Raw genomic sequence first — 22,907 nt, 5'->3', positions numbered from 1 at the left:
CTGGATCGGTCACAGATGGTTCCGGTCCAAGATGACCAGTCCATGCGTTCACACGAGACCCAGTTCCCTACTTATTATAAGGAAGGGCCCGGCCTGGACCCGTATAGACAGTACGGATAGCAGGTTCTGCATGAACAGTTTTTGGACGGGACCCATTTGAACCGTCCTATGTGAACATAACTTAAGTAAAACTTTACGCAATACATGTTACCTGTCCCAGTTCTGATTGTGTACAGCGTGGCACAGATGGCATGGTAACTATGAATCTGCCGCCTGTTAAAATATCTTCAGCTTCATGAATAAAATAAGGCAATAAACTCTGTCTGTCTCGGATTATCAAGAGCTCGGTGGGTAAAAAAACAGTCTAAATCTCACTCTCCAGTTCAGGGTCTCGAGTTTGTCTTCTCCTGAAGAAGAAAGAGCTCTTGACGGGCGGCGGACCTTGAAGCATTGGAACCTGATTCTTGTGTGTGATCAAAATCTGACAAATGAGAAAATAAACATGCACAGTACTTAAATAGCTACGCCGCCTTTAAGGAAATAATTGAACTTTGCCATCCCAAGTGTACAGGCAACTTCCATGTCACAAAAAATGGTATAAGCAACACGAGTGATTTGGACATAGATACGCCTGGGCGCAGAGAATTTCGATCTGAGCAATTCTGTTCGCGGGTTCAAGTACCGTTCTGACCACTAGCTGAAGGGGAGGTCCCGGGTTCAAATCCTCGGCCAAACAGGTAAAAACCAACTGGTCAGCTTCCTGCCGGTTGGGTCTTAATCCTATAATGTTTAATTTCAATTATTGCTCGGCGACACTAGCCTTTGCTTACATATATATTTTTTCTCTCAATAAAAGAATTATCAAGCATCTGCAATGATTACAGACACAGGCTTCCGGGAAAGAGTCCTCTAGAATAAGGTAAACAGCAAGTATCCACGTACGATGTTGTATTTTCTTAGGGTGCAAATAACTTGCACTGAACTTCTGAACACATTGCATGCACGCAACATTTTATTACGCGTAACAGGGCCCTAAGACACCGATCTGGAGTAAAATGGAACTTGATTCCCGAGTGTTTGATAACTGAACATTACTATCCAAATCAACTCGGTGGAAGGTAAAATAACGATCGAAAATAAGTACAAAAATCCCAAGATATTTGTACTCGAGTTCAAATATTTCAGGATATATGTATTCTAGGAAACCGGTTTAACAGGTTACTTAGTTCCCGTTTACGTAGTTCTCCTGGGCACCAGCAACGCAAAATTCAATTCAAAATTTGATTATGTATCACTTGTCAGACCTTGTGGTTTGTGGTATCCCCGCACATTTTAACTCGTCATTTGGAGAGTGACTCGCTCTACAGACTTGTTAAAATACATTCACCTTATTCCATGGTTTAACGCGCGAAATACGAGGAATGAGCAAAATGTCCGCGCCGGCGCGTATCAGTATTTTGTTAAACATCGAATGAGAGATTTATTGTTCCACTATTGTCATTTTCAGTGTTCAACGAGTAATTTGGTTTCTAGTTTTTTAACTACATGACTCAGCCAAAAATCTTACCGATCGCATAAGGCGAGTGCGAATGACGAAAACAAAATACGATTCTAGAGTTCTGCGCGTTCTCTTGATCTAACATAGTAAGATGTCGTAATAGTGGAATAACAATGCAAGATACTAATAAAAAGCATGTGGAACAGCGGCTGTGTAGTCTCATCCCTCATCGTGCCCCGCAGGACACCTAAGGCCATTCCGGCTGTGTAGTAACTGCACGTAACTTTGCTCACCTCAGCTGGTGGCTGCATCCACGGCTCTCCATCTATTTGCATTGGAAACAACTTCTTGGTTCTAATGAAAGAAAACCAGTCGCACTCAGATATTGAAAAAAAAAAAATCAATAGAACTATTCAATAAGGAGTCCCTTGTCGAGCAACACCAGCAGAGAAACATAGTACCACGTGAGTGAACACAATGATTCATGGCCAAACACAGGAGAAGGGGAGTCTGCATACCTTCCTATTTGCAGCGAATCATGACTTGATCTTATCTTGAGTAGAAAGAGTACGAGAAGCCATAGAAAATCTACAGTTATTATGAACAGCACACTCACCTAATTACAATAGAGGAACACTGAGCTAATCTTAGACCATGTGCTCTGACACCAACGATAATCTGACTAACAAACAGAGTGTTTTCAAGTCCAACAACTTCCAGCTGCCCGTCTCCTATGTCTAAACAAAAACAAAAAAAAAACGAAAAACAAACATGACTACAACTTAGCTAATAGGGTAGTAGGAGGCCTGTGATCAACCTCGTTCCCAGGGTCTCTCATCTTTCCGCCCTACCGCCCTCTCTCGCTCCGGTAGGATGGAGGGATCAGAGACCCTGGGAACGAGATAGGCCCGTGATGGGAGAATAGCGGAAACAACAACACTCACAGTGCAGGTACAGTCCGAGAAACTGTGAACCTGGTAGATTTGAGACAGAGACTATTTGGAGAAGACAACACACCTTGCACTGCCCACTCCAAATCATTGCCTCTGCCGCCTGATTTAGCACGTGACCGTCTGGCCTTCTTCTTGTCGGTTTCACCCCAGAGGTTCGCTCCACCGTACACACTGGGAATATTCACAACAGCAATACCTTCCAGTTGAGGGAGGTCTAATGGTGTGTCATCACACTGAGAAAATTAAACATATTGATGTTACCCAAAAACATGCACTGATTTACACTGGAGCAACACCCACACTCAGCCGGAGGAATTTGAAAACGCAGCTTTCTTTCAGCGGTTAGACCTACAGTCCACACTAAGCTGTCACGAAAACGGAGCTTTTCAAAAACGACGACCTCACAAGAATCATGGGTTTTCCCTGACCAAGTTTTTCTTAAACACAAATCCAAAATGACTGGTAATTGTTGCGGTTTTAAATTCCTCCGCCGTGGTGTGGAGGAAAAATATTTGATGCGTTTTGAGAGCAAAACCTCTGCTTTTTTTAAAATTCCTACAGCGTAGTGTGGACGGGGCCTTAATCGCCCACAGAAAAATGGCAATTTATGTCATGAGTAACTGGGTGAATGAAATAGGTCAATGCAAAAATCATCACCTGGTGCAAAATCCGAATATTGAACGGGAAACGAATGCGACGGCCTTCATAGCAAAGCGACCTAAAACCAGTTAATTTGTGACTTTTCCTTATTTTGGATGTCCAAGCGAATTGTTTGCTGTTCTGCGGCATTTTGTAATAACTACGCATTTTGTAATACCTTACGCATTTTGTAATAAAAGTTGCAGCATTTTGTAATTACCTGCAGTATTTTGTATTAAATGCAAACGACGCATTTTGTAATAAGTGTTGCAGCATTTTGTAATGAACGTTAGTCTACGCAATTTGTAATAACGTGGTGACGCAAATTGTAATACGTCTCTTCACACGATAATTTCACCAAGCATACAGATTGGCTGGATTCCCTTCAACACTGGCTTAATATAGTTTGTCAAGTGCTCTTTTTCAGCAGATATTGGGAGCTTAGCAACCCACATACTTCTATGTAAATCTATATTTTCAATAAGCATGTGGCATAATTTTAGTCTGAGAGGTGTATAAATTATGGAAAATAAAATTCTCAATTCCTTAAAAATTTCCTAAATCTTCATAATGGAGAATGGAATACCACCAGGTGAAATAGTTCCACCCATTGTCACGCAAATGTTGACGTTTTATTACTTTCTTTTTCGTGAACCTAACTTGATTCCAAGACTTGGACAAAAGTGAGAAAAAAGAACTTATCTAAAAAATCGCGTGCATCTACTGTACAAATACCCATGCAGATACTGTACTCATATTCAGTTTAAAAAATCCTGCAATAATATAATAACTGATTTTCCATCAGGTTGGTGTTGAAGGGAATCCAGCCAATCTGTATGCTTGGTGAAATTATCATGTGAAGAGACTTATTACAATTTGCGTCACCACGTTATTACAAATTGCGTAGACTGACGTTTATTACAAAATGCTGCAGCTCTTATTACAAAATGCGTCGTTTGCATTTAATACAAAATACTACAGGCAATTACAAAATGCTGCAACTTTTATTACAAAATGCGTAAGGTATTACAAAATGCGTAGTTATTACAAAATGCCGCAGAACACTTGCCAGTAAGTTTGGCAGATTCTGTATCATTTTCTTTGTATCATACCGTTTGTCGCAAACGGCGCATTAGTTCCACGGTCATTTTAAAAAGTCCTAACTTTTGGTGAAGAATGAAGTGACTGGCACTCCGTCAGTAGCTAATAAAGGTGTCACACTGTGGCTGTGACACGTGTCAAGAAGCACCTGGCGTCGTTTGCATGGTCAACTTTAATCTTCTCCTTTGCCTCCCTTGTCGTTTTTGAGGAGACAAGGGAGGCAAAGGAGAGAGAGCCTGGAATCGAGGTTGTTGCATTAGCATAGCAAAATCTGGCAATTGACAGTAAAGGAGTGGGTAACAGGTGTCACCTATTTTTTATCTGTCAGCAACTGAACATCACAATGCAGGCATGGGGTAAGTGAAATAAACGCTGTTTAAAGTTTAAATATTCCACAGGTACTATAACAGGTGCATAACTTACGATAATTTCAATCTCCTCGTGTAAATTCTTGCATGTCGCTGAAAGCGTCTCTGATGTTCCACACTCAAAATAACGAAGTTTGTTTTTAAACCTGAAAAAAAAAAAAAAAAAAAAAAAAAAAAACTGAGAGGGAGCGAGAGATATTATCACGATGTACTAAGTAACCTTGTTACTACTGATGATCCAAACCTGCTCCTTAGACAGTTAAACTGCAAGTTATTTTTTTCTGGTAAGACTTCTGCCTTAAGGAATTTACCGCGCCCACAGGATTCACACGAGATTACTCAGTTAGACTACAGCGAAAACAGCCATGTCACCATATAACTGTTACTAAATTGTTTGTTTGATTTAAGACAACAACACGATGCTGCAACAATTTTCAAAATAACTTTCACTTTACCCTCCATTTCCTTGGTTGTGGATGTATTACCTGCTGTTAAACTTTTCAGGGTTCTTTTCTCTTTGTAAGTGAAACTTGAGTGCCACAGACGCATCCTGAAAGAGACAAACAAACAATCAGAAAATAACTGGAAAGGGTGTAATGTAACACGAGAGATCTGAGATTCTATTAACTCCCTTCAGCTAAAACAAATAAGCAGCTCTGGGATCAGGAATTGATGTTATAACCAAGTCTAAATGAAAACCTTTGTCACAAGACAAGCCTCATAATGTAATGCGTGAACCTAAATCTGTTACAAGTACAACTATCTTACGGATGCCAAAAAAACTCATCACATCACGAATTTCATTATGTATCACCATACAACATGCTCTTGACATTACTGATACAAGACGTATACAGCACAGGAGGAAACAGCCTTCCTTCCTCCCTTCCCACCCGAGAGGTCACGGGTTGAATGCCCTCAGATTTTGCCCATCTTACACTCATGACGTGGTGAACATTATATCCTTTTAATTTCACTACCAAACTTAAACTCTACCATTAAATTTCGAAAGAATTCTTAAATATCACTCCCTCGTGGTGTAAATACTTAACTGCACTCACATTCAAACGACTTTCAGTGGATATTACCTCATGTAAAACCAACACAGTTACACTTAAGAGCAGTTTTTGATTGAGTGTTGTAAAACCAAAACCAAACCAGTTACTTAACAATTAGACAACTCAGCCAATCGCAAACCGTAGTAAAACCAAAACCAAAGTAGTTGCCTGGTTACTTTTGACACTCAATTGAAAATTGCTCCCACTACAAGTCTGTTCTTAAGACAAAACCAACCACTCCGATGGAAAAGTAGTTGTTAATGATATCAAGAGGGGGTGGGTCTCCCATGTCCTCTCGGTTGGTTTGCTTGAATGACACTGACCACCTGGAGTAGAACACAAAAGCAAGTGTAAGAATTTACATTTATAACACTGCACTTATACTTGCAACAGATAGGTCAAAAGCAGTTTGGAACAACCATTCTATGGCCTGCCTACTAGCGCAAGACAATCTACAACAAAGCAGTGACATAATAACTAACGACAGAACAAATGTCCGGTTCCATCAGTGAAGCTCAAGACTGTAGTGAATCAATTACAGCTCTGGGAAATGTCAAACGCGAGAAAAATTGCGCCGCAAGACTACCTCACGTTTTGCAGCTGATTGGCAAGTTCTAAGACAACTACACTACAATATGATGCATGCAGACAAACCCGACATCTGGTGGTAATCTACTTTCTCTCAGTGGAATTCAACTGACAAAAGAGATACTAGCTTGCATCTGGACTCTACGACACCTTAAAGATTTTTATGATTTGTGTTGTAGTCTACCTTCAATCTTATTCGTAGCAGAGTAGGTCTACACAAAAGCAAAACTTCAGAAAAGGCAATTTCCGAGTTGTCTTTTGCCCCTTTATTCAAACGAGAACTGGTGCAAAATCTTCCGAAAGAAAATGACTTTAGTGATATATTTATTTGAAAGTTTCCACACCAGCCATTATTTTGAACCAGTTAGAGAAGGCAAGTTGGAAATGAACTCTGAATCTAACCACAGGCCACAGCTATGAGCTGAAAACTAAGAACAATTTTTCACCGCACGTTAAATTGTGTGAATATATACCTGTCAAGACTTACAACCGTGCTCTTTTGAATCAGACTCAACACTTTGGAAATACTTCCACCTTCATAACCTGAAACGAGACGTACAACACAACACAGTGATCTTCAAAGGAAATAATTAACAATGTCATTGGTAGTTGTATCTAGGCATAGCAATCTATTCAGTGCAGGATGACATCTCATTTCATTTTATGAGGCCACAGTAACTTACAAAACCTTCCGTAGTTTTCACAAACATTTCTGTCCGTGGCAATTCTTCTTTGCCTTTAAAATACTGCACTTCAACTTCATTCCCCGATTTGGACATTCCACAAGTCCGCCTTCACTTAATTCTTTGCTAAATCATCGCCCTCGAGTGAAACAAGAGGGCGATGTTTGAGTGACGAAGTCGCGAGACAATCAGGGCAAGAAGTATTATTGGAAGTCTAACTCTAAGAAAGTCTAACCCTAATACGAGATTCAGGAAAAACGTTTTCATCTAAAATTCAGAAGTGGACCCACCACGCTTGTGAGAATAATTTCCTATTACACACAAAGTAGCTACAGCACTTAACAACTCTGCTAAGTACAACTATCAGGTAAAAGAGAGTGCTATGCTCCATAACTTGTGGTTAGTAATTACCTCCTCCCCATTTTAAACACCTTGCCAAGTCATTTCCGGTTCCTGTGGACGAATAAAATAACGATGACAAATTTAGTGTCTTGGAATAAAAGGATGTGTATAAGTCTTTTCAAAGGAATAAAAGACAGTTTTTTGAGAGAGAATCCTTAAAAAATCTGTTTAAATTTTGCTATTACTCACCAAGAGGTAAAACAGCTACTGGGGGTGGTTTCTTCATCTGTAATTTATCTATCAACAGATAAAAATGACAAGACAACAATCCTTAGTCAATGACCTTCTCATTTCTTCAGTAACGGTAGGAGACATTACATGTTTACAAAAAGAGATGTAAGAACCACAAATAAGACATGGTGACATATTGGTAGAAGAAGGTTGACTGAGTGAACATCGAAAGTTGAGATAAACCAATATCTTATAAATCTAACACCATTCAGATACCTTTTAAATCGACATAGGACAAAAAACTTTTCCCCCTTTCCTCTGTCCCGAGTGCATTTTTATTACCATCCAGAAAATCGTTGATTAGGGATAGGAGTTTCATGAACAAGCTACTGGTGCTATCGACAGTCAAAATGGCAAAACATAGTCACATTCTCAAACGTTTTGTCCAAGATTTGTAGGTCTGCAGATAAACTCCATCTGAACCCACCTATAGTGGCTAGTACCCAGCCTACTGTTCCATCACCGCCACAGCAAAGAACACGGAAATCTGGAACACTCTGGAAAAACTTCAGACTGAAACACAAAACAGCAATTAAACAGGGTTGAGTAAAAATGGCATACTGAAAGGAATTTATCACAACAGAAAAAAAAAAGAAAAAAAAAAGTCCGTTACATACCCAGGGGTTGGTCCACCTTCCCCAAGATTGAAGACTTGTCTTGGATTGAGTAAGTACTGGAACTTGTGTAGTAATCTGTTTATTGAGAAGAAGAAAAAAAGAGCAAAGAAAAAGAACAACTTACGGTAGGAAAGACTTCAGCCGGCGTCAAGTGCACAAAAACGTGTGCGAGCAGGTCACGATTGGTTTTGATTTTACTTTTGATTGGATGAAAACTGGCACGATTTTTTTTTAAACCTGTCGTGCCGAGTAGTAATGCCAACCACTTTTGACAGCGAAATGAAAACATTTCGGGAAGAAATTCTACAACCATACCTTGCACCTTGTCTGCCACCACTTTTAGGGTTAATAAAAACTGCTAAGGGATGCGTGCCACGAAGAGGTGAGATCTGTCAAGAAAACTTTGTTGTAAGTTCCACTGCCTTCATCAGACATTTACATGTATATGAACCTGCCATTTAATGTAAGTACTGGGATGTACTGAAATCTTTTTTGTGCTACGTTACAAAGCATACGTACTTGTAATGTTCGTAAGTAGTGTAATGAATGAAAAAAAACAACAAACAAAACAAAGACAAACAAACAGCCCCCCCCCCCCCACCCCTGCCATTTATTAGAGGAAAACAATAAAATGTCAAAGGCTTGGTCTCCCCAATGTTTATTGGAGTGGCATATAGATAAGCCTGTATACAAGCTCTTTATAAAATCCACCTTCTCATGGTTAGTGCACTTGACTCGGGAGCAAGCGGTCCGGGTTTGAGCTCTGGTCGGGGACACTGTGTTGTGTTCTTTGGCAAGACACTTAACTCTCACAGTGCCTCTCTCCACCCAGGAGTTTAAATGGGTACCCGCAAATTGTTGGGGATACCTAACAAACTGCGGAGGAACCTGCGATGGACTAGCATCCTGTCCAGGGGGAGTAGAAATACTCCTAGCCACTTCATGCTACAGAAACCGGGATGAGCTCTGGCAGCTATGAGCCAGCCGGCTCCAATGCTTCACTTTTTTTCCTGATTAATTGGACACAGTTACATGCACGAGCATATCTGAGGTCCGGGTACTGCACATGCCAACTCCACGTACATTGTCCTCTGGGCTCTTGGCATGATGTTCTGGTTAAGATTCGGCTCCAGCACCACTCTGACAGTGAATTCTCAGTGAATGTGTCGACTTTGGAGAACATTGATATTGTTAGAAGATAAGCAAGTCCCCAAGAGTAGATACAGATGTGCGTTACTATTATTTACCTTTTGCATTTTGTAACATATACCTTGTGTAAATTTATCTGACCTGCATTGGCATTCCCTCAAAGTTGACATAAGAGTTTGTCCTTTTCCTATGAGCCTCTGGAGTGGAGTTGTCTTTTCTCCTGTCCTGTTAAATTTAAAAGTCATAAACAGTTTATCACATATTACCAGGGCTGCAAATAAATTCTTTTGAAAGGACATATGCCTTACTAAGACACCAACTTGATTGGACAAAACAATTTGTGGTCGGACATCATCAAATAAAGGTAAGATTTACTCAAGGTAGATCTTTATTCATCCTTACCGTAAAATGATTTATGATTAAAAAATTGTCCGGACATCATGCCTGACCACAGTTAGGATTTCATCAGACAAAAACAAATTTTGGTCGGCCAATGTCTGATGACCAACTGTTATTTGCAGTCCTGTATTACCCATGGATATATTAATCTCAAACTCATTAATAATTCATCAAGTTAAAACAAAGAAAATCACAACCGTGAAGGAGGTTTGGATACCCGGTCTTAATTAGCATAGATTTTGACGAGTTTACTTCTCTGTTTACTCCTTAGTTTTTGTTTCGATTGAGAAGATATACAGTATCAAACACTTGAGACAATGTTTCATCGGCTATTGAAACACCTTGAATTTTGTCAAAAACACTCTGCTGCGCTTGATACATGTATTTTCAACTCTCTTCTAAGTGTTTAGATATCCAGATGGAACACAATCTCTTGTGTTTGAGATACTACAGTACATAAGTTACTATAAACATTTCTTAGCACCTCAGTGCAAGACATTTTGTGTGACTATTGAACAGTGAAGTGCACACAGTTTTCTCAAAAATTCCCTGAGTCAAAAGCCAAGCTGGAGGAACTGAATTACTCTCTTAGTTCTTACAGAATTCAAAAGGCGAGTAAACTTTGCATCATACAAGCTACTCGTTTACCTTTCTTAGTTTCATTCTTTTTGACACAAACACTGCTTTCAGAAAAATCTATATAACATGGTCAAATGAAGCTACACCTTATTAATTAAAAAAGGAAATGGGAATTACAGGATTTGCATTATAACGTACCAGACCACCAGCAGGCGATATGGACACTGGAGGTAGAATGTGATCTCTGTGCTCTCCAAGGTTACACTCTGGGACAACATGAGTTGCACATTTGTTATGAACCTAAAATTTCAAAGAAAAAAAAATTAAAATCAAAACAAAACTCCAGATTAACTAATCTGGTTCAAGTTCAGAATAGGAATAATTTTTACTGTTTTCATACAATCAGAGATTCCACCTGTGCCAACAAAACATTTACGAGAAGATAAATGTAGGGGTTTCTTTTTGCATAACCTAACTACGTGTATATGAAATCAATATAAATATTACAAGATCCACAGCAACAAAAAAAAAAGTGTTAATCGTTGAATGTTCGTGTGGTCGATGCTCTTAGCTACAACTAGCTAGTTTTCAGGCATGCCACCTAAACTGAAAAAAACAAATATTGCAAATAAACATAACAGGCTTAAAATCCTAACTGGCGGGAGGCAGACCAGTTGGCTATTTACAAGCATGACCAAGGAGTTGAACTGGGGTCTACCAAGAAACAACTCCAGCTTAGTGGTCAGAGCGGGACTTGAACCCGCAACCTCTGGATTTTAAGTGCAGTACCCTAACCACTCAGCCATACAACAAGAACAAAACAGACACAGACAATGTTATGAACTCACTGTGACTTGACACCAAGCACAATGTAATCCAGTCAGACAGTTGTTACTCTTGACAGTTTTACCACACTTGAAACACTTTCCTGGACAGTTCCCTTCCGTCCAGTGATGATCCATGTTCTGCGGAATTACAACCAAATAGTTTACACTGAAATGAGCACAAAACATTTTGCTCACAAGCAAACAATTTTTCTGATAGTGCAGGTTTGAAATCATCTTTCTAAAACTTAATGATAATTCATCACATTTAAACCAAGGAAATCATGACGGTGATGGTGTTTGGGTTTCTGATATTAATTTGCACAGATTTTTTACGCTTTTATTTCACCACGTACTCTTGAGTTTTAGATTCAATTAAGAAGATATACCAAACACTCGAGCTAGTATTTAAACATATTTTCAATCACCTCAAAGTTCATGAAAAATACTCTGCTATGTGTCATATTTCCAACTCTCTTGTCAGTGTTTCGAAATGTGGTCAAACATGGTCTTTAATGTTTGACATATTGCATCTCAACTGAGAGCTCTAGCTTATGTATGGGGAAAAAGGTCAGAGAAGAGTTTTGAAGGTACAAACCACTGATACAATATGACTTAGAATCAAAAGGATATTGTAACTTTTTTCCATTGGATGTGCTAATCCATGGTTGGCATGGTTTTCTCACAATGTTTGCATAGCATGATCATCTAGGTTAGAGAGGTCTTTGAAAGGACTGTTGCCAGTGACTGACAATTTGACCACACGTCATTTTCAGAGACAAGATGACTTGCTCTCAGGTAGTCAAAATACCACTCGCCAACAAAAGCCTTTTCAGAATTACATTCACTCAGACAACCACATTAAGCTAGTCAAAGATAATCTTGGATTCTAACTACTTAATAACCAAGAGTTAGGTCGTTAAGGGAAAATCTCAAACTAGCGAGGTCAGTACAGTAGGCCAAGGTTTGAGATTTTCCCGTAACGACCACACAGTCGAGGTTATTAAGTTGTTTATTATATGGTTCATGAATAAAGAAAAAAATATCATTTGAGCGAGAGTCGTCAATTTACATCCGGCGATGCGCACGATTCATCACCTCAAATCAAGGGCAAAACTACACAGTCAATGAACTTCACCACTGTATTACATATTCCGTTAAAAACACTCATTTCTTTACGGGAAAAGTAACTGTCACATCCTCAAAAAGGTATTTTAGTATCGTGGTACCACAAGTTGATGGGGGAGTTTTTTCCGACTTTTGTGGTGAAACGTCAACGCATATAGAAAAGACAGAGAGTGCTTCAAAATTGTCCAAACCAATGGTCTTTCGGTGAAAGAAAATACTAATGCTTCAGAATACACTGCTCAAAATAAGCTTTACTCAATCTTCGCATTCACTTTCGACAATGTGTCTTCGCCTTCTTCATTCTGGGATTTATGAATGAACTTTTCAAGCCTTGTGAACGACTGCAGTTATCAGAAACACTGCTACTGACAGAAACTGTCCAATTGTTTACATCTGATGATCCTAGAAGCTGATTTACACTTGCTTGTGTTAAAGTGAGGGAATCTATTTGATGAGAACTTTGACGGAGTTCAATACTTCAGTAATTGTGTGACTAAGATGATAACTTATAAGTTTCTTCGTGGTGTTCTGCTCAGGATGCATGACAGATCTGCTGATGGTGTTTTTCACTTCGCGATTTTAGCTTTACTTAAGACTCGGCAAACTTTGATTGTTTTTCACTAGTGCCCGTCAAGGTTACCGGCTGATAAGTCACCTATATAAATTTTATTAAGGAAATATCTCTAAACTTTTAGCTACTTACATTCTCTTACTGATTTTAAGCGGCTTTCATCGCTTCAATGCGCTTGAATTTTCAGAGCCGGGCTCTTCCTAATTTGCCAGTTTTAAAGCTTATGAAGCAAGAAATGAAACGCACCCAAAACTTACCATTTTACCACTCCTTCTGGATGACTTGACATAAGTGTTGATACAAGAAGCTGGTGCTCTTTGAACACATCGCTCATGTACTGTGTACTTGCAAACTACATAATTAATGTAAACAACATGTTGAATTAGGACCCAAAATTTGTTTTATAACATAACTAAAGCAAAACGCGCGCTCTGATTGGTTAATTTAGCGTCTACTATTTGCCCATGGGTGTACACTGCTAACGTGTGTGCTAATGTTTACAAAGCAAATCTTTTGACTGACGTTGTTTCCAAAGTAATGGCCGATGTCCTTCTCCCAGAAATGCGAAACTGTCTTCACAGTTGTGTGAAGATGAAACTTTATCGAGTTACTGATGTGCAGTCGGTTGTCATGAATGAATTTTCGCGCGCGTGTTTTCTCTTGTCATGTAAGACTACACGAGCATTTTTTTGTGATGTAGCTCAATAAAAGGACTTCTGTTGTTCCTATGTCTCAATGTTATGTTATAAAACAAATGGTAAATGCCATAGCGTGCACTATTGAGTTATGGATGCACTTGAGAGGTTTGCTAAGCACTCAAGAAGCTAGAGTCGCACGAGGCGATAGCCGAGTGCGACTCTTACACTTCTTTCATGCTTAGCAACCTCCCGCGTGCATCCATAACTCAATAGTACACGCTATGGCGTTTACCATTTGTTAAATATAATTTATACTATTTTCTAGTAGATTCTCTGTGAGTGTACACAATGCAAGTCACTCAAAATATGCAATTTTAAGACTATATTGCTGAATACAGATAGGAGCTGGATAAAAGATGTTCAGTTATCAGACAAAGCTAAGACTTTTTGGGGTAAGTTCAGTTGTTCATGTTTAAAAGTGATTTAAGAATTTACATTACTGATGAAGCAAGATATCTAGGTAAGAGATAAATAAATAAGCCTTCTCAAAGAAAAACTCAAACATATACAGTGAAACCCCACCTTAATTTTTTTATGGTCACCCCATTAATACAACCACCTTGTTATTATGGCCACTTTAATCTGACCCAAACAAAAGCTCAGTCATTTATTTATTTATTTATTTATTTATTTATTTATTCATTCAATTAATTGATTGACTGTGGCCCGTTGGTGACGGGATTAATGAGGTTCCACTGTAATGTTAACATTTCACATTGAAATTACTTACATAAGCACTGAAGACCTTGCTTGCGAGCAAAGCCATTCAAGACATTATGACACATGTTACAGTATGCAGGTCTACTGAAGTATTTCTGGCGCCACTAGAAATCAACAACGTTACATTCACAAAATCAGCACTGCAACAAAGGATTACATAAAAAAACTTCATATTGTGATGCAGGTTTTATGGTAATTGAAACAGCATAGTAACAATACAAAAATGCTCTACATGTATGTTTATTAGCAAATTGAATTAATTGATGTCTCTCCTTGCATAATCAATCCAAGACACTAGTCTACGCCAGTCTGTGTAAAGCAACATGGCCAGCTGGGAATTGTCCAGTTCAAATCCTAGACATTTGTGTCACCAGGAGAGAACTGAGCATGTAGACAGAAAGACACTGTAAATTTATGAAATGAAAAGAGCAATTTACAGCTCCGTATACTCTTACCTGATGTTGTCCATCATCTCTTATTTGCTGTTGACAGATAAGAAAGTACTATAAGTACATGACAGGACATGATTTTCCTCCTATTGTAAATACATCTTTTTAACTGACTGTGCATGCAGGTACTTTACCAGGACATCAAACAAGCTTTGAATACAACAGCAGTTATTACATGTGTACCGTACATGTGTAATCCTATCTTTGGTAGCGATAAACTCTGACGTTTCCTATTATGTTCTCTTACATCATAAATTTTGTTTGTTTGTATTGAATTCAATTTTGGGCAAATTTGTATTAAAACCTCATCAAAAATAATCTACCTTTTCCTTCTATTTTCACAATGCACAATACAACCCTTGCAACCAGTATTCAGAAATAGTATTTGCTGTGCAATTGTCTAATAAACTTGTACCTAATCATCTTTCGTTGAAGAAAGTCCTAACAATACTTACAGTTTCTAAGCCAAGCAGTACCCTGAGTGGGATGGTGGTGAGTCCACCCTTGATCCACTCATCTAGTGATATCTGTCCATCAGCATCATAGTCCAGCTCTACCAACATGTCCTGCAAGATCTATTATGTATGCCACAGGGAAACAATCATGTCAGTCACATGAAACATACAGCTGATGAACAATATGTCATGTGAGACCTGTATGTGAACGTATCATAACAGAGGAAACACTACTATCTAATGCAAGAGATCTTTTACCACAAGATCACCAATAACCTTGTCAAGCATTATTTTGCGCAAGATTACTACCATACTTAACATGTACAAATGAATATATGGAAGTTCACATATTTGAACTGTGGAGAATGATATGAAGACATGATTGATCACCGCAGTCATACACACAACTTAAAATTAAGCAGTTGTGTGTATAACTGCACTGATCAATTATGTCTTCATACTTAACACGTGTTAGCCAAAATTCATGTTCTGGATGATCTATTGTACCAAAGATTTACTAATAATATGTCTCCTTATAAAAAATATCAAAAAGACATTTACTTCAAATAATACAGTACAGTCCCTGACAAACTTAAACAGCTTTCAATTGAGCTAAAAATACCACACCACAAAAATAGAGTGTAAAATTAATTTGACTCACTGGTTTGAGTTCTGTGACATCCCAACCAAGATACTGAGCTACACTCATCATTTGCTGTGTGATGCATTCTAATTCCTTTAACAAGAAAGAGAGTAGTATTACAATCACTGTAAGAACTCCCACATACATGCACATGTTCACTTCAGTAAGAAATAAAAACAGGAAGCTCCTAGCAAGGGTTAGTTTGATCTGTAGCTGGGAGTAGCAGAAGCCTAGGGGGGGACGTACAATGTATTAAAAAGCACATGCACTGTCATTGAAGCAATAACAACATGCACTGTTGCTAAAACATAAGGCTTAACTAATCCTAAAAGGATTAAGACAAATCCACAACATTTGATTCAATGAATACTTAATTATATTTTGTCTATAAATATAACTAACACTTTATCAGGTACACTGTACCATGCCTGATAGATGAAGACTGCATCATGTAACATATTTTGGATTTTGGTATTTAAAACAGAATGATGACCACTCCTTGACAAGGTTCACTAAACAGAAACTTGCAATTAATGCTAATGCCTTGAAGAGTCTAAATGCGGCTATTATTGATAACTAACAATCAAACTCTTAACATCTCCAAACACCTGGTTCTCGCCTTGCTCAGAGGGTTTTTCTCTGGGTTCTCCAATTTTCCTCCCTCCACAAAAATCAACATGTCTAAATTCCAATTCGACCAAGATAGAGGACCTGCATAAAAACCATCTAAGGCTGATGTGGCTTCCTCTCTAAATATTGTAAATTTACTTTTTTTTTATTTTATTACCATGGAGCATGGTCTGTGGACAGCTGGTAGACTCTCCAGACAAATTACCAAGAGCCCTGATCCGGATAAACCTAAGCTGACACTTACTTGCATTAAATGTAATTGACCAATTTTTTTATTATAATTATGTAATGAATTGTCAGTCATCAAAGATGACAACACAGTACTGTCGAGTGGCTTAACATTGATTGTCAAATTATACAGCTAAAAATGGAAAACACCTGCAGAAGATGTTCCTACATACATCATTAATGTTTACATCCTGTTTAAAGGAATTAAAAGGGAATAACCAGCAAGTAAAGAACAACTGAGCCTGGTAAACAAATACATGTCAGTACCTGGGAGTCAAGATACTCATTTCCATCACTGTCGTACACTCTAAACACAACTGAAAAGGAGCAACCATTATTAACTATAGAATGAAATAATAAACAAAGAGGATTCCTGAACATTGCAGACCATGTGCTGTACAAACATTTATATAATAATTATTTCCAATTATTCTTGCATTTGATTGGTTCTTACTCATGATCCATTGGAGGACAGATGTATAGATGATGTCATTACCAATTTTTTCTTTCTTTATTACATAAAACAAGTAGATTCCATGTTGCCATGCATCTGTTCAGTAATAGATCACAGAGGATGTCAAAACGTGGCAAGAACGTCACTGACACACTCACCTACCAGCTCATGTGCAACATTTTTTTTCTCACCACATTTTGATGTCATCTGTGATCTATTACAGAACAGAGACACACAGCAACATAGAGTCTATTTGTTAAATGGTCAGAATGATGCAGCCTTGTTTTAGTTTGACCTGAACAGGACAGTCCTGGCATCTCATGATGTAAAATACATATAATTCACGTAGTGTTAACCCAGAGCTGTAATATTCTCAATGATTTCAGTTCCATTCGCAACTTACATTCAAGCTTGTCCTCAACTTTTCCACCTTCCAGCATGGAGAGATAGCAAGCAATCTCCCTGATAGACACCATAGGTACTGTTTTGGCCTGTTGGTTGACATTCAGCAGGTTCACTTGTTCACTTGACATTTTCTTTCTCTGTGAACTTGAGCGTGGATGGGCTGGAGGGTGTTCATTGGCCACTTTGAAAGCTGCCGTGGGAAACAACAACACCTTATCATGAAGTTTTGGTTACATAATTGCACTGTCTAATAGCTTTGCATAAGGCTGCACATTTAATTAACATATTCATATTGCATTTTTGCTTCATACAATGTAGTTTTCACGAATTCATGAAACATTGCAGACACATGAAATAGAGTTCAGAAGAACTCACTTGAGTGTTTGTATTGCACCCTGTCTAAGTATCAGCCCCTGTGTAGTTCCTTACCTGGCGTAAGAGAGAGTTTTCCTTAGAAAACACAGTAAACCAGGATGAATCTAGAATGTGCATGGTAAATAACTTTAACCTATCCCTTTCACAATACTGTTGGCGGTGCCTTTGTGTAACACTGCCAACAATCTTTTGAATCACTCTCTGTCCATAACTATAATGTACAGGACATTCAAGTTTACATTGGAGAACTGGACTTCATAGAAGCTCTCTTCTTAGCTTGAATAAAACCCGACTCAGCCATTTCTTAATAAGAACTCAGAAAACTAATGGAATTTTTTAACTCTTATTATTCGTAGTATGTTTGAAATTGTAAGTCCAGTTTATTATTTGTAACCATTTTTAATAGTAACTTAATTAAGTATTTTATTGTAAACAATATCGTATTTTAGCATTTTATTGTAAATAATATATTTTTAGTATTCTAATTATTTTAAGCTGAGGGCCCCAAGTTTATCAGTAACTTAAGTTACTGTCACGGGTCACCCTCATTAAATAAAGTCTTTCACTTCACAACAACTTTTCAATAGAACCAACCTTAACTACATGTATTTATTTGTACAACAGATGTACATTTCTGGTTGGTGGCCAGGTTATTACTAATAAAGGTTGCTAATGTGTATGTAACCACTATCAAATAGCTATTAGACAAGGCAATGAAGATAATGTTTAACTAAAGATACAAGTACAATGTTCACTATCCCAAGTGAACAGTTGTATCTTTTCATTTTAACATGGATGATACATGTACATGAATGCAAACAGAGAGCTGGGAAGTGTCGCTCATTCAGCACTAGCCAACAGATTGTACATGTATGTACTTGACACAACATTTGCATGCTAAGTAATGTGCGGGTAAATGTATTCCAGATACATGTAAGTCACACTTCTGGATAGATTGCTCCTCGAAGTTGCAAAAAAAAAAAAAAAAAAAAATGAATTCCTAAGGGTTAGGGTTAACCCTAATTCCCTAATAAACTCCTACAAAAGGAATCTTAAGTCTTGCTAAAGGTCCCATACATTTTGTTCTCTACTGAGCAGAAATTCTTGAAAGTTCAAACTGAATACTCCAAATGTGATGGCAGCTAACTATTGAAGAAAAACTCACTAATCAAAGAGGTTTGTTATATCAACTCAAGAAATATGTTTCCAAAGCAGTGTAGAAATAGCAACCACTTTTTAGCAAAATAGCAACCTGTTATTAGGAAATTGCAGCTCAAGAAAAATAATCAGACAATTGAATTATAAGCACTATAACTACATGTAGCTTTAGTTCTGTCCTATCCACTATATGTGCTTGGATTACAGTGACGGTCCATTATTAAAGGAGCTCAGTCACGGTTTGTGCATATTGAAAAGTTTAGCCTCAATGTTTCAAATTTGTCATTTGCAATCCGTGTCAATCTTCTCTATCCTTAACCATCCTTGTTCCTTTATGGTTTATCATTATCTCTGTGGTGTTTTTCTCTCTTCTTAAACTGTTATTTTCAGTTTTTCCTATCATTTAAAGGTAATTTTGTATGTGGCCAAAATAACTGAAAATACTGTGACTGAGCCCCTTTAAAGTGTTACATTCACTCAAGTTTACCACATTAACAGGACAATGTTCAAAACCCAGTCTCTCCATTAAGTTAATTTCCCAAGATTTTAGGTTTCAACAAAATTTTTATAGGCTGCTTAATCAACATCCACATTTCCCCAGAAAACGTTAATTATGTATTTGTCAGAAAGCCTTGGAAACTGCTGTGATATGCACAGAAGTAACAAACAAGAATACAGATGTAAAGAATATTAACAATGAGTTTAGCACATAAGAGAAGTTCATCATTTTTTACCTACTTTGACCCTGTAACATAACAGTTTAAAAGGGAATTAAGATTTATCACTTTGAAGCCAACATTGATAATGAGAAGCTCACAGTGTATTATTAACTGTGGATTTAGGCATTCCAAGTCAGTGTTATATTTGTCAGTATAATCAAAACTTAATTAAATCCCGGTTTAATAATTTAGAAACATTTTAAGGTTGTCAAGACATGCAGGGATAACTGGTAATTGTGAATTATTTACTACTGTAGAAACAGAAAAATCAGTACGTGGTAATAATGGTTGATTGATTGTAATGATTTGTTAATATGTAACTGAGTTATTTTTTATTCAAAATGTTCAACAAAATACTGTTTAAATATACTGTTAAAAAATTATTAAGTTTAAGTAGATTGATGTTTTGAATGTTTTATACTGGAGTCAATTTATTACTGCAGTTGTTAAATGTAGTTACTAACCCATGAATGAGCCACTAGAGTGTCTTCGGAAGTGATGTTTTAAATCAGGTGACTTTCGCCCCCACGTACCAAGCCCTAAGGAATCTTGGATTGGCGCTGGTGACAAAGTGAGTGAAGGTTGTACGCTGGCTTTAGAATCGTTATTATTAGTTTTAACTGTGGGAGAACCATTAGCTTTAACACTTGGTTCAGCTTCATCATCATTGGCTTTAGATAGTGTTATTTCAGGTTTATCGCCAACCCCTATAGCAGCTGCCGTGGCAACCAGCGCTGCAGTTCCAGCTCCACTGTGGATACCTGGAATTTCTGAAACTGAATGTGTAGTTAATGTTTTAAAATGAATTATTAACAGTTAGTTAACAGTGATAACTGATATTAATTTACTTATACATTAATATAACAGTCAGGTATCTGATTTAATTTAAAACAAAAAAAATCCGTCTTTATCACGTGTTTATTAATATACATGTTAATGAATGTTTATTACTAGATGTAAAAATGTTTGCGTTGTTTTCATTTTCTCACAATTCTAAACAAACAAGAGTTTGAGGGCCAGTTGAATTATTCAGACACAATTTATTGTGATAAAAAAGGTTATTGTTATTCTCTGTTGTAAGGTACAGTACAATCAATGATAATAAAGTATTATTGTTTTTCATATGATGTGGTAACTTGTGATGAAGATTGCCACATTTCCACTGCTCAATGCTGGCCCTCATCATACAATGAGGTTGACTGATAATCATTAATTTTTTATCATGAAAAGAAGATAAAGCAAGGTAAAGTCTGCATACGAGCTAAGTGGCCCACCAGGCCAGAGCTTATCCCGGTTTCTGTGGATGAAGCGACTAGGCGTATTTCTACTCCCCCCTGGATGGGATGCTAGTCCATCGCAGGGTCACCCCCAGCATTAAGTTTGCCGGTACCCATTTATACACCTGGGTGGAGAGAGACACTGTGACAGGGTTTGTACCCTTTTTCAAAAACAAATTTCCAGTTTTCCAGGACTCAGATTGATTTTTCCAGGACTCTAAAATTCACATTGACCCTTTCACGTATTTCTACTCCCCCCTGTATGGGATGCTAGTCCATCGCAGGGTTACCCCCAGCATAAAGTTTGCCGGTACCCATTTATGCACCTGGGTGGAGAGAGGCACTGTGACAGGGTTCGTACCCTTTTTCAGAAACAAATTTCCAGTTTTCCAGGACTCAGATTGATTTTTCCAGGACTCTAAAATTCACATTGACCCTTTCACTCCCAAGATCTTAATGTTAATTCACCTTACTGTCTGCCATACATTTCATATTTTTTTACTTGAGTTAAAGAGATTTCCAAAACTTTCCAGGACCAGTAGCCCTTTTCCAGGACTTTCCAGTCCTGGAAAATGCCACAATAAAATTCCAGGACTTTCCAGGTTTTCCAAGACCCGTACAAACCCTGTGTGAGAGTAAAGTGTCTTGCCCAAGAACACAACACAATATCCCTGGCCAGGGGTCATGAAGGTAGACTGCAATTGATGCATTTTGACCCTTCAATGTTCCGTTATTCCACAATGATGTCATTCTCTAGGTGGTCCACTGGCAATTGTACCATTTTCCCATTGTTTTGTTCTAGGACTGCGGTCATACATGCTTTAGGAATTTCAATTCCACTATCCCTGCTGATGTTATTAGGGTGATGTAGATTGTATTTATTTGTATAGCTTCCTTGACCCTATGTGTGTGTACCAATGAGGGTATCGATCAATTTTTGATACACTTCACTGTGTTCTACATGTAAAGTGAATAGTGCCTGTGGTCTGTACGGTATGCTCTGAAACAGTGGAGGTCTGGGCACTGGCAAGTCTAATATCCCAGTCATGCTCCTTGATCCTTTCTTACATGATTCTTTCTTACGTCTTGTGGGTGTGTTCAAATCAAGAAATGGCAAAATGACAAAATGACACTATGAGTAAGAGTCATTGCGGGATACAGGTGTCTGCAGGGGTTACCCTTACAATTATTGAGAGCTAACTAGGCTGTAAGCAATCAACATTTGGTGATATACATCTCAAGTGACTCCACATCAACTTCAGATCATCAACTAAAAGTAACTTATTGCCTTTCAAAGCTGACTGTCACATGGAAAAAACTAAGTTAATGCAAATGCTACAATGGTTGAAATTTGCTTTTGCTTATTGATAAGAAGCTTCAAACTGACTGGTTCTTATTTTCATTACTTTCATATTTATTATCAAATGATTCTAATATGAAGCAAAGGAAAATAAAAACTAACCTAAGAGGAAAAAGATCCAACCAAAAACAAATGTAAATTACAACATTACACCTGTGTACATTTAGTTACGAATAAGTGTGCGCTGTGGAAATGTGTTACACATTTTTGGCATTTTGTTTTTTAAATGTTAATCTTGTAGACTTAATGTTATTGACTAAAAAGAATTTTACTGACTCCAAACCATTTATTTGTTAATATGCTGTTCAAACAATTGACTATTATTTGGCAGTGCTACATGTTGGTTTGTTTGTACAGGTTACATGTTACTTTGCTGCTACACTTAGTAACTGTACATTAAGCGCCAGAAATGACAAGTTCTCATCAGTGCAATCCTTGCAGGCTCAAAATATTCTTTTCAAGACTCCAAAGAACCATGCAATTAATACATGCTTGTACGCAGTATACAGTACCTTGAGAAAAAGTTCTTTGAGGACCCAAGTGCACTG

At 37.8% G+C, this 22,907-nt stretch overlaps 1 protein-coding gene across 3 annotated transcripts in view; it reads right to left on the bottom strand.

Moving 5' to 3' along the window:
• Positions 1–220: 220 nt before the first annotated feature.
• LOC110051416 (diacylglycerol kinase beta-like) overlaps positions 221–22,907 on the bottom strand; it is a 30,664-nt gene continuing 7,977 nt past the window's right edge. Inside the window, exons 4-27 of one of the 3 annotated variants that reach the window (XM_089284862.1) lie at positions 20,187–20,498; positions 17,469–17,660; positions 16,879–16,928; positions 15,772–15,846; positions 15,111–15,230; positions 14,662–14,688; positions 14,217–14,310; positions 13,046–13,140; positions 11,114–11,230; positions 10,464–10,565; positions 9,429–9,512; positions 8,454–8,527; positions 8,139–8,213; positions 7,949–8,034; positions 7,480–7,527; positions 7,300–7,341; positions 6,679–6,748; positions 5,853–5,943; positions 5,045–5,109; positions 4,615–4,705; positions 2,516–2,684; positions 2,115–2,235; positions 1,792–1,852; positions 221–481 (exon numbers count right to left, since the gene is read on the bottom strand). In XM_089284862.1, the coding sequence (XP_089140988.1) occupies positions 365–481; positions 1,792–1,852; positions 2,115–2,235; positions 2,516–2,684; positions 4,615–4,705; positions 5,045–5,109; positions 5,853–5,943; positions 6,679–6,748; positions 7,300–7,341; positions 7,480–7,527; positions 7,949–8,034; positions 8,139–8,213; positions 8,454–8,527; positions 9,429–9,512; positions 10,464–10,565; positions 11,114–11,230; positions 13,046–13,140; positions 14,217–14,310; positions 14,662–14,688; positions 15,111–15,230; positions 15,772–15,846; positions 16,879–16,928; positions 17,469–17,660; positions 20,187–20,498 (2,378 nt within the window). In that variant the 3' untranslated portion in view covers positions 221–364. Of the gene's footprint in view, positions 1,853–2,114; positions 2,236–2,515; positions 2,685–4,614; positions 4,706–5,044; positions 5,110–5,852; positions 5,944–6,678; positions 6,749–7,299; positions 7,342–7,479; positions 7,528–7,948; positions 8,035–8,138; positions 8,214–8,453; positions 8,528–9,428; positions 9,513–10,463; positions 10,566–11,113; positions 11,231–13,045; positions 13,141–14,216; positions 14,311–14,661; positions 14,689–15,110; positions 15,231–15,771; positions 15,847–16,878; positions 16,929–17,468; positions 17,661–20,186; positions 20,499–22,907 lie in introns of all 3 variants that reach the window. The other 2 variants (XM_089284863.1, XM_089284861.1) reach the window with 2 other exon arrangements.

This window comes from Orbicella faveolata, unplaced genomic scaffold, assembly GCF_042242905.1.
Source record: "Orbicella faveolata isolate gen_17 unplaced genomic scaffold, um_ofav_v1 contig_13, whole genome shotgun sequence".
In the NCBI taxonomy this organism is placed as follows: domain Eukaryota; kingdom Metazoa; phylum Cnidaria; class Anthozoa; order Scleractinia; family Merulinidae; genus Orbicella; species Orbicella faveolata.
The sequence above is the reverse complement of the archived record's forward strand: the minus strand, read 5'-3'. Positions and strand labels throughout refer to the sequence as shown.